Source organism: Corythoichthys intestinalis, chromosome 21, assembly GCF_030265065.1.
Source record: "Corythoichthys intestinalis isolate RoL2023-P3 chromosome 21, ASM3026506v1, whole genome shotgun sequence".
In the NCBI taxonomy this organism is placed as follows: Eukaryota; Metazoa; Chordata; class Actinopteri; order Syngnathiformes; family Syngnathidae; genus Corythoichthys; species Corythoichthys intestinalis.
The window spans coordinates 6865305-6879118 of NC_080415.1; the positions used below are offsets into that span (position 1 = coordinate 6865305).

The following is a 13814-nucleotide window of genomic DNA, read 5'->3' on the forward strand; positions in this document are numbered from 1 at the left end:
AATTTGAACAGGAGGGCATTTGGGGAAAAAAAGAAAATTAACACAGCAAAACCCTAACTGGAGGTGAGAGCGCGCGAAAGCATAAGTAAAGACGCCATGATTTTAACGAGATATTATTACGTATACTTACATTGTTTCGATCCAAACACTCCATGTAGCATGCATCATCGAGTGTCAAGACACAGATGTGAATAGTCACAGCCGGAATTTGGGGGGATTTTATGGGTGAAACATGGTAATATAACAAGAGTCGCGATGCAGAAATCGCAGACATCAAAGAGTGGTCAAGATTTTCATATATTTACCCTTTTAAACATTTTTTTTTTCCCCATTTTTCTTTGTTTGAATCGATTATTTATCATCTAACATTTGGAGAAAATGTGACAGTAACAACAAAAATAAAATAAAATAAAGCGATAGATATGAGGTAGATATCCGTGACTTATTTATAGAAAGCTTATACAGACTTATTTACACAAAGCTGAAAATCAATTTTAAAGCAATAAAACTGGCCACTGGAAGTGCAGTACTGCATTATGTAAGAACGGCAACCCAATTCAACGGCAACGAACGGCCAGGCCGCACGGCCGGGGTGCTGGCAGCAGACGACCAAGCAGAACAACTGGGAGGACGTCCGGGACGCCAGGCGCTGGACGACCGAGCAGAATGACCGGGACCACCGGTGCAGCGGACGATGCCGTTGAGTCCGTGCTGCTCGCCGAGCAGACCCTGCAGAGACTCAAAAAAAAAAAAATCCATCTTTATTAGACAGGCGGCGATGAGGGAAAAGTTTACCCAGCTGTTGCGGCCACAAAAGCGTCATCTCGCAGTTAGTTATGTGTAAATAAATAGTTACTTTGCTATCAAAAGCTCTATTTGTCTTGTTGTTTATGTTATTTTGTAAAATAAAACCATTATCCACATGTTTGGAATGTAACTAAAGCAAAAAAAATAGCTGTGTTAATGTCAAAGTTATGTTTGAAATGTATGCTTTCACAAAAAGCTCAATTTCTCTGTTTTTTCATCAGAAATTGGAAAATTGCTCAAGCTAAGCTATTTTCTAATGATGATTTCTAAAGAATGGAAAAAGATATGAACTTACTTTTTTATCCTGCTGAAAGAAGAGAGTCTAATCTTTCTTTTGGTGGGTTCCATGTTTATATGTCAATAGAACAGAATTTTCTGTGGGCCTTGCAAAATCAGTCAAAATCCAGTAAAACGGCCGGGAGCGAAGGGGGTTGCACCGGTGAAAATGGCTGGGAGTGAATGAGTTAAAGAGGAGTGCAAGAGCAGAAACTGCTTTTTCAGCCTTGTCTGTGTTTTTATTCACTGTAATTTTATTAATTTAGTTATTTTGACGCCTCCAGCCCCTGCAAGCAAAATTGATTGCTCGTCCATTATATAGGCGTTTTCAATATATCCCTCTTTTACTCACTACCACAACCGTAATCTGCGACCTGAGCTTGCAGTGAATTCGTTATAACCTAATGATAACTTTATAATAGACGTCCACTGTATATAGTGACCACTATCATTGAAAGGGTTAAACGCAGCTATTGCTGTTAAACTGCTCTTTAACTAATCTAATAACCCCTTTCTTATCTTGAACTATCCCGCCCGAATTATTCGGGCGAGTGATTAACTCAGGATTTGAATGTTGAATGAAAGATAATTAATCTACAGGCTCACTATCACTTTACGGTGACTGCACATGCATCATGACCGATAACGTCTCTTTCAATCGCGTTATCACGTCTTGTTTAATTTTTAGTGGACGTTATATTAACAAGGCCACACGCCACAGTGCCGAATGGAAGTTATCATCTGATAAATGGGCTCACTTATCTAATTGGATTGTTGGATTTTGTGATGCGACTTGAAAACAGCCAACCTTCCCGACGGCTGTAATTTAGATAAAGAGGACTCCGAGAGCAAACATGGCGGTGAACAGCCTTGAAGACATGAAAGAAAAGAACGAACGGCCAATATTTGGACTGAGACAATAATTAGAGCCCATCGATCCGAGCTGGCTTCACGTGGCGTCAGACCCCGGCCCAAAAAAAAAACGATTGATAACTTCTCAATAGGGAGAGCGGCTCATAAAGTGACAGCTGGCGCCATAAAGTATACCTGAAAAAAACACGGTATCTCCTCGTCATCTGCACGAGAAGCATAGGCGGAGTTTGACGTTTGTGGCATGGGGGGCAAAACATGCTGATGATCTCGAAACGCGATGTCAGCAATAAAATCAACTTATAAGATATATGCTCGGTTAGTAGCTTAGCCCATGATTGGAAATACAGTGGTATGAAAAAGTATTTGAACATTTTGGAATTTCTCACATTTCTGCATGAAATCACCATCAAATGTGATCTGATCTTTGTCAAAATCACACAGATGAAAATACAGTGTCTGCTTTAGCTAAAACCACCCAAACATTTATATGTTTTCATATTTTAACTCATTCACTCCCAGCCAATTTCACCAGAGAAAGGCCCTTCGCTCCTGGCCGGTTTACTGGATTCTGACTGATTTTGCAAGGCCCACAGAAATTTTTGTTCTATTGCTTTATAAACATGGAACCCACCAAAAGAAAGATTAGAATTTCTTCTTTCTGCAGAAAAAAAAGTTCATATCTTTTTTAGGGCTGTCAAAATGATCGCGTTAACGGGTGATAATTATTTTTTTAATCAATCACGTTAAAATATTTGACACATTTAACGCACATGCCCCGCTCAAAACGAGATGAGTTCTTACAAAATGCGCTACTGTGCATACTTTGACATATTTACATAAAATAAATGCTAACCGCACGTTTTTTTTTGTTTTTGTTTTTGTTTTTAACCAAGAATCGAGACTGTCTTCCGTCCATATTTATAAAGAATTCAGGGATTTAAGCATTTATTCACAAGAATTTTCACTGGAAAAGCTCAGTTTACATATGGCAGCCACCACATTGACTTACAGACTAGCATCTTCGACATATTTACGTAAAATAAATGCTAACTGCACGGTTTCTTTTTTTGCTTTTAACCAATAAACGAGACTGTCTTACGTCCATATTCAGTGATTTAAGCATTTATTCACAAAAAAATTCCTTGGAAAAGCTTCGTTTACATATGGCAGCCGCCACATTGACTGACAGACTAGCATCTTACTTTGACATATTTGCATAAAATAAATGCCAACCGAACTTCTTTTTTTTTTTGCTTTTAACCAAGAATCAAGACTGTCTTCAAGTCCATATCTATAAAGAATTCAGGGATTTAAGGATTTATGCACATGAACTTTCACCGGAAAAGCTCTGTTTACAAATGGCGGCCGCAACATTGACTGACAGACTAGCATCGTACTTCCAAATTTTTACGTAAAATTGGGGCTGTCAAAATTATCACGTTAACGGGCGGTAATTAATTTTTTAAATTAATCACGTTAAAATATTTGACGCAATTAACACACATGCCCTGCTCAGACAGATTTAAATGACAGTACAGTGAAATGCCCACATGTTAATTGTGTTTTGTGGAGTTTTGCCGCCCTCTGCTGTCGCTTGGGTGCGACTGATTTTAGCACCCATGAGCATTGTGTAAGTAATTATTGACATCAACAATGGAGGGCTACTAGTTTAAGTTTTTGATTGAAAATTTTACAAATTTTATTAAAATGAAAACATTAAGAGGGGTTTTAATATAAAATTTCTATAACTTTTATAAAATTTATCTTTTAAGAACTACAAATCTTTCTATCCATGGATCGCTTTAACAGAATGTTAATAATGTTAATGCCATCTTGTTGATTTATTTTTATAATAAACAAACACTGTATTTATGTACCGTATGTTGAATGTATATATCCGTCTTGTGTCTTATCTTTCCATTCCAACAATAATTTACAGAAAAATATGGCATATTTTAGAGATGGTTTGAATTGTGATTAATTACGATTAATTAATTTTTACGCTGTAATTAATTTGATTAAAATTTTTAATCGTTTGACAGCCCTAGTTTTCATATTTTAACTCCTTCACTCCCAGCCATTTTCCCCAGAGCAAGGCCCTTCGCTCCCGGCCGTTTGACTGGATTTTGACTGATTTTGCAAGGCCCACAGAAAATTCTGTTCTATTGCTATATAAACGTGGAACCCACCAAAAGAAAGATTAGACTCTCTTCTTTCAGCAGAAAAAAAAAGTTAGTTCATATCTTTTTACATCCTTAGAAATTAGCATTAGAAAATAGCTTAGTTTGAGCAATTTTCCAATTTCTGATGAAAAAGAGAAATTGGGCTTTTTGTAAAAGCATACATTTCAAACATAGCTTCGACTTTAACACAGCTATTTTTCGCTTTTGTGACACCCCAAAAATCGGAATAATTTTTTCGTTCTACAAAATAACATAAACAACAAGACAAATAGAGCTTTTGATCGCAAAGTAACAATTTATTTACACATGTGAGTGTGCATTATCATCAAGGTGGCGTTTTCCTTGTAGACGCAAGAAGAATTAATTTAAAATTTATTTTAAAAATGTAATTTAAAAATTATTTTAATCAAAAATAGTCACTTGCTTGAAACTCCTTGAATGATGCATCCATTAACCAGTGTTTTTTTTTTTTTTTTTAATCAAACAACTAGAGCAAAGACAGGAGAGGCAGGAGATTCAGGGCTGAACCTGCATATTGAAAAATATATACAAATATACATTTGTATATATATACATATATACAAATATATACATATATACAGTATATAATGGGTGTGACGATACAAGTCACGGTTCAGTACGTACCTCAGTACGGGGGTTACAGTTCAGTGCAGGTTCAGTACAACAGGGATTAAAAAAAAAAAAGTTTTCTGACAGCATTTGAAAGTGTGTGTATCATTACACTGTTATTTGGGTGAAATTAAAATAAAAAGTGACTTTATTGAAAAAAAATCAGTTCAATTCAGTTAAAACATTTTATGTGAAAGATTGTAAAATATAACGTATAGAAAATGAAAACCAATGTCAGTTACTTTGCTGAGTAATGAATTACCTTTAAATAGCGTCCTGCACAAATGCTATTTTGAGACCGTAACGTCGCCATCGTAACGCGGAAGTGGGACTTTATAAACACGCCCTCGCATACAATCCATGTTATTTCTGCTTGTTTTCTTCGGTAATCTTTCAAAAAAAACAACCTGTCGATCAAACATTGCTGCTATGGAACTTGTAGAAACGACTCTAGACATTACAACATATGAAGGACGTTTTCTTCATACGTTTCCCGAAACCAAAAACTCAGAGGAAAAAATGTGAATAATGAATCAATTTGCGTGGATGTTCAAAAGATCAGTTTAACGCCAGCAAGGTGAAGCAATTCACATTTCATATGCATTTTGTTGGGGGCAATGGGCCTACAGACGACGAAGAGGTAAGCCATTTTAATATTTGTACTTATTATTTAGCGTGGCGTTTTGCCGTGCTGCTTCTGACAATGAATGACCTGAAAAAAATTAAAATGGTATCTGACTGCCACTGTTACCTTTTCTGTTGTGAAAAAAAAACAAATTCTATAATTTACACATCCTCCCTAAAGTTTTATTAATGAAAACATTAAAAGTGTTCATTGGCTGTCAATGAGTAGCATTTGCGATCGCTACACAAAAACAGCAATGTAAATTGCCCCTAAGAACAGTCAGACGTAAGACAACCAGAGGATATAAGAAAGACAGGGCATATGTCGGTAAAGGATTGTTGAAACAGGAGAATGTCATTGTCAGTGGCGTAAGGCAATGCACAAATGCATAGGCAGATCTACTATTCAGGCGAAGTAGACGATCGCCTTAGGGCCCCAACCAGTAGGGGGCCCCCCAAGTTCCTGCTGCCCTTGCCCCAACGAGCAACGGCTTGGGCCACCGGAGCCAGCAGCACACCCAACTATTCGTCATGTATAATTATGTCAGCATACCAAACAAACAAATAACAAAACAAAAAAGAAAGCCACTTGAATGCTGCATCTATATTATCTCTCCCCCCACACACGCACTACAATGGACTGTTCCACGACGACGAACAGAGTATCAGTCGCTTAGCTTCATTTAGCGCTGTTTAGCATCGCTTAGCTCCGCTTAGCTGTTCGTTAGCTTCACTTAGCTCTCCCGCGGTTTTCATACCACTAAGCTCACTATTTTTACAGCTCACTTGCTATTTTGCACGTCGGCTATCGTTTATTTCGAACACATGAGCGAACGTGCTCTCTGTGAGAGCCAAAGTGCAGCGAGGGAGAAGTTGAGAACAAGCCTCTAATGCCGCTTATAATTTTCTTCTTCTTCTTCACACCTAACATAAAATACACGACAGTACACCCTGTGGCGAAACAATGTAGTACAGTTCCAATCAGTCATACAATAACACTCAACAGCAGGTTAACAGCAAAAGCATGTCATGTTCGTCATATAAATAATGATTTCTGGAGTTAATCCCACATACTTCTGAATTAATATTATACAGTATGTTGAGTAAAGGCTACATAATACAGATTCTACACTAAGAATAGCTTTCAAATGAGACTCTTCATGACAAATATGATTGGCAATGAATAATTATTATACTACTATTATATACTGTATAGTAGTATACTATAATAATATTGCTAGAATTTTTTTTTTAAGAATTGTTTTGAATAATGTTGGAAGGGCAAAGTCAGTGTTCTGAATCTGTTTACTTTTCATTCTTTTGCACTAGTAAATGCTATCAGCATTTAACCTCATTATTTGTGATTACTGTTATTTACATGATTGTATGTACTTTAATAATTTAAGAGTTCCAAAATAGTTTTGTGAATTAATAAGAGTCAACAAAAATTTCATTGCTAAATTAGTTTAAAAAAAAAAAAAAAAAAAAGTCGATTAATCATAAAACTAGTCGGCTGACTAATCAGAAAATTTGTTTAGGACAGCCCTAGTGTACCGGAACATATTTCCTCCACACCCTTCTCAACTTTTGAATCCCTGACCCATGAAGAGGGCCCCTTCGGCCCCAAAATTGCCAAGTCCGCCACTGCACACAAGAGGTCTCAATAAAAAAACCTACCCCAGGATCAGATCGTCTTTTTCAGCCCTCGACACTCAAGCCATCTCTGATTTATATGTTCTTCCACATCTTTACCAATGAATTTGGCAGCAGGGACATTTGACAGAATTGGTAGGTTTAGCTCAGTAATCTCATTTGTACACCATTTCCATGCATTTGCTATTAGGGACAAAGGGGAGGTTGACCCACTTAGCCATAATTGCTTAAGTCATGAATATTAATGAGCCAAAGTGACGTGTTGCTTGCGGTAACAATTACGTCCCAAAAAGCAACTTTCCAAAGAAAGCCAACACTCTCCGCGATAGTTTTAGTGGTGCGTCGGTAATGCATAGTCTGCATCAAGACAATTGTATTTGATGTAAACCGTTCCAAATTTGGCACGTACTGTTAGCTTAGTGCTATTCAGTATCCTTACATGCGGAGGGGGGGGGGATCTGAGGAAACTCAAGAAATTGAAAACTACTATCTTGCAAGTTTAAAAGTTTTATTTTTAAATGTTCTGCAACACTGCAGCTCAACCCAGTCAAATTAAACATTCACTGTAAAAAAAGTCAATTCATCATCCTCCATTCTATCCATCTGGTAGCTCATGTCCTCCTGCTGGCCCTTGCCGCTCACGTTGTAGCTTTGTTGCTGCTGCTCGTGGTTGTCGTTCTGCTGGCCCTTGCCGCTCACGTTGTAGCTTTTTAATCGTTTGACAGCCCTAATATATATATATATATATATATATATATATATATATATATATATATATATATATATATATATATATATATATATATTTTTTTTTTTTTTTTTTTATTATTATATTATGTACAGTATATACAGGATATACTGTATGTATATATTTTCCCCAAGTGGAAGCTTCCATGAGACTAATAAATGTAATAATTAAAAAATATATATATATACAGTACTGTGCAAAAGTTTTAGGCAGGTGTCCTGCCTAAAACTTTTGCACAGTACTGTATATGTATATATATATATAGATAGAGAGAGAGAGAGAGAGAGAGAGAGAGAGAGAGAGAGAGAGAGAGAGAGAGAGAGAGAGAGAGACCCCCAATTTGGCCAACTGTATGATACATCATAGGAAAGCTTAAAATCTCAGTTTTCTGGGGAAAGAAAAATTTTGAGCAGGAGGGCGTTTTTTTACTATTTTTATTTTTAAACAGCAAAACCTTATCTGGAGGTGAGAGCACGCGAGAACAGAATTACAGACGCCATGACTTTAACGAGATGTTATCGTTCGATCCAAGAACTCCATGTAGCATGTATCACTGAATGTCAAGACACAGCTTGGGATTTTATGGGTGAAACATGGTAATATAACAAGGGTCGCAATGCAGAAATCGCAGACATCAAGGAGTGGTCGAGATTTTTTTCATATATTTACCCTTTAAGATTTTTTTTTTCAACTTTTTTTGTTTGGATCAATTATTTATCATCTAACATATCAGAGAAAATGCGACAGTAACAAAAAAAAAAAAAATACAATCAAGCGATAGTTATGAGGTAGATATCTGTGATCTGTGATCTGTAACGCCATTTTTTTCATTGTGACATAATTTGTTTAAAAGTTTAAAATATGTGAGTGTATAATTTTTTAAAGTCGTTTTTTTTTTAAACAAAATATGAGACATCAATGAATGATTCTAAGCTAAAAACGACAGACATTTTGAATAATATATATAATTAATTATCTTTGTTTTATGGCTGGGTTGAAACAAAAGCAGTTGCGCGACGTCTATAAACGGGGGTTTTCAGGGTAAAACGCACAAATTAAAAATAGTTCGGGGGCTTCATGCGCCATGAATCCGCTATGGCAGCATATAGATATATTGTTCTATCAAACACAACAATTGTTTTGTCTTAAAATATAGCAGTTTCTTTTAAAGTGGAGTGCAAGAGCAGAAACTGCTTTTTCAGTCTTGTCTGTGTTTTCCGTCACATATTTATATATAAATATATATTAGGGCTGTCAAAATTATCGCGTTAACGCGCGGTAATAAATTTTTTTAATTAATCACGTTAAAATATTTAACGCAATTAACGCACATGTCCCGCTCAGACAGTATTCTGCCTTTTGGTAAGTTTTACAGCAGGCTTTCTGTGCTGTCTAACAGCGTACTCTTGTGGTCGCTTTGCAACATGGTTCATTTTTTTCCTTGCCAGTTCAATATGGCTGCACGACGTCTCGGGCTGACGCCTACGTTGTAATGTTGTGCTTATATGATCCTTGGACAAGATTTGTCCGTAAGTATGGTTGTTGTAAAGAATGTACATATTATGTTAGTAAGCGAAATGTTCTATTTTTTGTATGAGATGCTTTTTGTTTATGTTTAGTGAACCTGTATAGCGTGCTAAGCTAACGTTGTTGCTAATGCAATGCTTGTGTACTTTTTTGTTGTTGTAGTTTTACGACAGTCTAAAGAGGACAATGGTTTGAGGCTATTTTATTAATAAATCAGATGAAAAATGGAGAAGTCTGATTATTAAGGCGTCGTTCACTAGCTGTCTAGCTTTGGAAAAAGTAGACGCTTCGGAGTGAGGACAGCATGGACAGATTTAAATGACAGTAGAGTGAAATGCCCACTACAGTCCTTATGTACCGTATGTTGACTGTACAGTGGGGAGAACAAGTATTTGATACACTGCCAATGGGTTTTCCCATTGGCAGTGTATCAAATACTTGTTCTCACCACTGTATATATCCATCTTGTGTCTTATCTTTCCATTCCAACAATTTTTTTTAGAATATATATATAATTTACAGAAAAATATAGCATATTTTATAGATGGTTTGAATTGCGATTAATTGCGATTAATTACGATTAATTAATTTTTAAGCTGTAATTAACACGATTAAAAATTTTAATCGTTTGACAGCCCTAATATATATATATATATATATATATATATATATATATATATATATATATATATATATATATATATATATATATATATATATATATATATATATATGCATACATACAGTCACCGGCCACTTTATTAGGTACACCATGCTGGTAACGGGTTGGACCCCCTTTTGCCTTCAGAACTGCCTCAATTCTTCGTGGCATAGATTCAACAAGGTGCTGGAAGCATTCCTCAGAGAGTTTGGTCCATATTGACATGATGGCATCACACATTTGGTGCAGATTGGTCAGCTGCACATCCATGATGCGAATCTTCCGTTCCACCACATCCCAAAGATGCTCTATTGGATTGAGATCTGGTGACTGTGGAGGCCATTTGAGTACAGTGAACTCATTGTCATGTTCAAGAAACCAGTCTGAGATGATTCCAGCTTTATTACATGCTGCATTATCCTGCTGAAAGTAGCCAAAACTGCGACGAAGATTAAATCGACGAAAGGGGGTGGCGGACACGGCCGGCCATCGGTCCTCAGCTATTCCCTATCTTCTGGATCAAATCAACAGAATGAACTAACCTCTGAATTATGAACTACTGGATTCAATCAACATAACTAATCGCCGCGATCGACAATGACTATTGAGAAAATTAACAAGGAGAGGGGGGAAAGAAAAAAAAACCTTGTAATCATTATACAATCTGAAATGCCAAAATTGTTATTCGATAATTTCTGCGTCCTATGGTACACCGGGGGCGGGATTTAATAAGCTTCGGCTTCTCCCGTCTGCCCTTTTTTCGGGTTGAACTAAGTGTAAACACAAATGAATGCTGTATGTTTGGTTTTGTCACGCCTAAAAGGAAAAAAAAAAGATTTCATTTTTCAGCACGACCTGGCACCTGCTCACAGTGCCAAAACCTCTGGTAAACGGTTTACTGACCATGGGATTACTGTGCTCAATTGGCCTGCCAACTCTCCTGACCTGAACCCCATAGAGAATCTGTGGGATAGTGTGAAGAGGAAGTTGAGACCAGACGCAACACTATGGATGAGTTTAAGGCTGCTATCAAAGCACCCTGGGCCTCCATAACACCTCAGCAGTGCCACAGGCTGATTGCCTCCATGCCACGCAGCATTGAAGCAGTCATTTCCGCAAAAGGATCCCCGACCAAGTATTAAGTGCATAGCTGATATAATTAAAGGTTCACTGTTCTAAACTTTTTTTGTATTGTTCAGATGAAATGCAAATTTGAGGTAGGGATTTTTGGTTCTTGCCAAAATATTAAAATAAGCTTGAACTACTTGTGTGTAATTTAAAATGTATGAATGTTTATCATTACAGAAAATAATGAACTTTATCACTATATGCTAGCTTTCTATGAAGGACTAGAATATGCTAAAACAATTGTCATACTGTAATTTAAAAAAAAAAAAAAAAAAAAATCTTAAAATGTAAAACCCACACTGGCCCTCCTTGATTTTTCTATCCTCCCGATTAGCCACTCCAGGCCTGATTGAGACGTACAGTATGTTCATGAATCCCAACAGTTATCGGACCACTTCCAGATTCACAGAGGCTTCGAGCGTCAGTGACATCACTGGCTCAGTATAATACACAGATACATAGACTTTTAAGTCAATATTAGGTTGCAAGGAAACATACAATCCAGCAAGTTTAAAGTTTTATTTTTAAATGTTCCTAACACTGCAGCTCAAGTCTGCCACATTAAACATTCACTAAAAAAGGAAATTCATCGTCATCATCCTCCATTCCGTCCCTCAGGTAGCTCACGTTGTAGCTTTGCTGTTGGTAGTCGTTCTGCTGGCCCGTGGCGCTCACGTTGTAGCTTTGCTGTTCTTGTTGGTAGTCGTTCTGCTGGCCCGTGGCGCTCACGTTGTAGCTTTGCTGTTCTTGTTGGTAGTCGTTCTGCTGGCCCTCGGCGCTCACGTTGTAGCTTTGCTGTTGGTCGTTCTGCTGGCCCTCGGCGCTCACGTTGTAGCTTTGCTGTTGGTCGTTCTGCTGGCCCTCGGCGCTCACGTTGTAGCTTTGCTGTTGGTCGTTCTGCTGGCCCTCGGCGCTCACGTTGTAGCTTTGCCATTCTTGTTGGTCGTCATTCTGCTGGCCCTTGGCACTCGCGTTATAGCTTTTCCATTCTTGTTGGTAGTCGTCATTCTGCCGGCCCTTGGCGCTCGCGTTATAGCTTTGCCATTCTTGTTGGTCGTCGTCATTCTGCCGGCCCTTGGCGCTCACGTTGTAGCTTTGCTGCTGGTAGTCGTCATTCTGCTGGCCCTTGGCGCTCACGTTGTAGCTTTGCTGTTCTTGTTGGTAGTCATTCTGCTGGCCCTTGGCACTCATGTTATGGCTTTGCTGTTCTTGCTGGTAGTCATTCTGCTGGCCTTTGGCGCTCACGTTATAGCTTTGCTGTTCTTGTTGGTAGTCATTCTGCTTGCCCTTGGCGCTCACATTGAAGCTTTGTTGTTCTTGGTAGTCATTCTGCTGGCCCTTGGCACTCATGTTATGGCTTTGCTGTTCTTGCTGGTAGTCATTCTGCTCGCCCTTGGCGCTCACATTGTAGTTTTGCTTCAGCACAAAATCCAAAGACTGGAGAAGTTCAATTGCCTTCTTGACTGAATCATCATCAGGAGTTGCATCTGTAAACAAACAAAAGCAATCTTAACATCACAAACATTTCATTAGCAAATAACATTTTTACCTTTAAAGCCAGAATTGGATCCATCCCGTGTAGTAGGACCAGCTGGAATACAATGCACTACAGACAGACAAACATTTGAGTTTGGAGCAAAATTTCATTAGGTATAAGAGGGGGGAAAAAAAGGAGCATTTCCCACCTCTACCAATCAAGAAGGCATGCACCAGCGCAACCACAAGCCAAGCAGCAGCCATTGCTTCCGTGACCATCACCTGAATGAGAAGCACATGAGATTTTATACCAAATGTCAAGTGACCACAGCTGCTGCTAATTGGACCTCATGAGGGCCAGTGTCACCACTTTACCACTCCAACTAGTGATAGCACCTTGAAGCTTGTCTTGTGTCTTTAAATGTTCTTTCCTCCATTAGCAGAGGTCTAAAAAATTCACCATATGTATAAATACTTTGCACAAATTCTTTAACATGACGGTCATTTAGCACAGGGCATCAGTAGACCAAGTGTGGGATTGGCAAAAATATAAAGTTTTTTTTCTATAGCACCTATCTATCATAAAAAGTCAGAAAAAACACCTTCAACTATATACATATAAACCCAAATACCAGTTTCTGTAAAAAAGCGACTTTTTTTTTACAGCCATCAGTATTCAAAATCAAAACTGGGACATCCCTTGTTGATAGTCAATAGCGTACCGTACGAATGCTATTTTTAGACCGTGACGTCACCATCGTAACGCGGAAATGGGTCATTATAGACACACCCTAACATACAATCCATGTTATTTCTGCCTGTTTTCACCGGTAATCTTTCAAAAAAGAACACGCCGACTAAACACTGCTGCTATGGAACTTGTAGAAACATCATTATGAAAAATGAAGGATGTTTTCTTCATAAGTTTCCTGAAACCAAAAACACAGAGGAAAACATGTGAAGAATGGATAAACTTGCGTGGACGTCCAAAAGACCAGTTTAACGCCAGCAAGGTGAAGCCATTCACATTTCATATGTGGTAAACATTTTTTTGGGGGTCATAGTCCTACAGACAACAAAGAGGTAAGCCATTTTGATATTTGTACTTATTTTTTAGCGTGGCGTTTTGCCGTGCTGCTTCAGTCTGACAATGATTGACCTGAAAAAAATCAAAATGGGATCCGACTGCCACTGTTAACTTTTCTGTTGTAAAAAAACAACTTTAATA

General features: G+C 37.9%; 1 protein-coding gene across 1 annotated transcript; it reads right to left on the reverse strand.

Annotated features, from left to right (window-relative positions):
* Positions 1-11614: 11614 nt before the first annotated feature.
* LOC130909762 (putative cyclin-dependent serine/threonine-protein kinase DDB_G0272797/DDB_G0274007) lies at positions 11615-12901 on the reverse strand. Its single transcript, XM_057826575.1, has 3 exons — positions 12796-12901; positions 12660-12716; positions 11615-12597 (listed from the first exon to the last, which is right to left on the reverse strand). Exons 1-3 carry the CDS (start codon positions 12863-12865, stop codon positions 11672-11674), a joined length of 1053 nt encoding a protein of 350 aa, XP_057682558.1. The 5' UTR covers positions 12866-12901; the 3' UTR covers positions 11615-11671.
* Between the last annotated feature and the right edge of the window lie 913 nt (positions 12902-13814).

Excerpts from the sequence above, each read along its gene's own strand:
- LOC130909762 (XM_057826575.1), bottom strand. The coding sequence starts at position 12,865 with ATGGTCACGGAAGCAATGGCTGCTGCTTGGCTTGTGGTTGCGCTGGTG. Across the intron at positions 12,717-12,795 it reads TGCCTTCTTGATTGGTAGAG|TGCATTGTATTCCAGCTGGT; the intron begins GTGGGAAATGCT and ends GTCTGTCTGTAG. Across the intron at positions 12,598-12,659 it reads ATCCAATTCTGGCTTTAAAG|ATGCAACTCCTGATGATGAT; the intron begins GTAAAAATGTTA and ends GTTTGTTTACAG.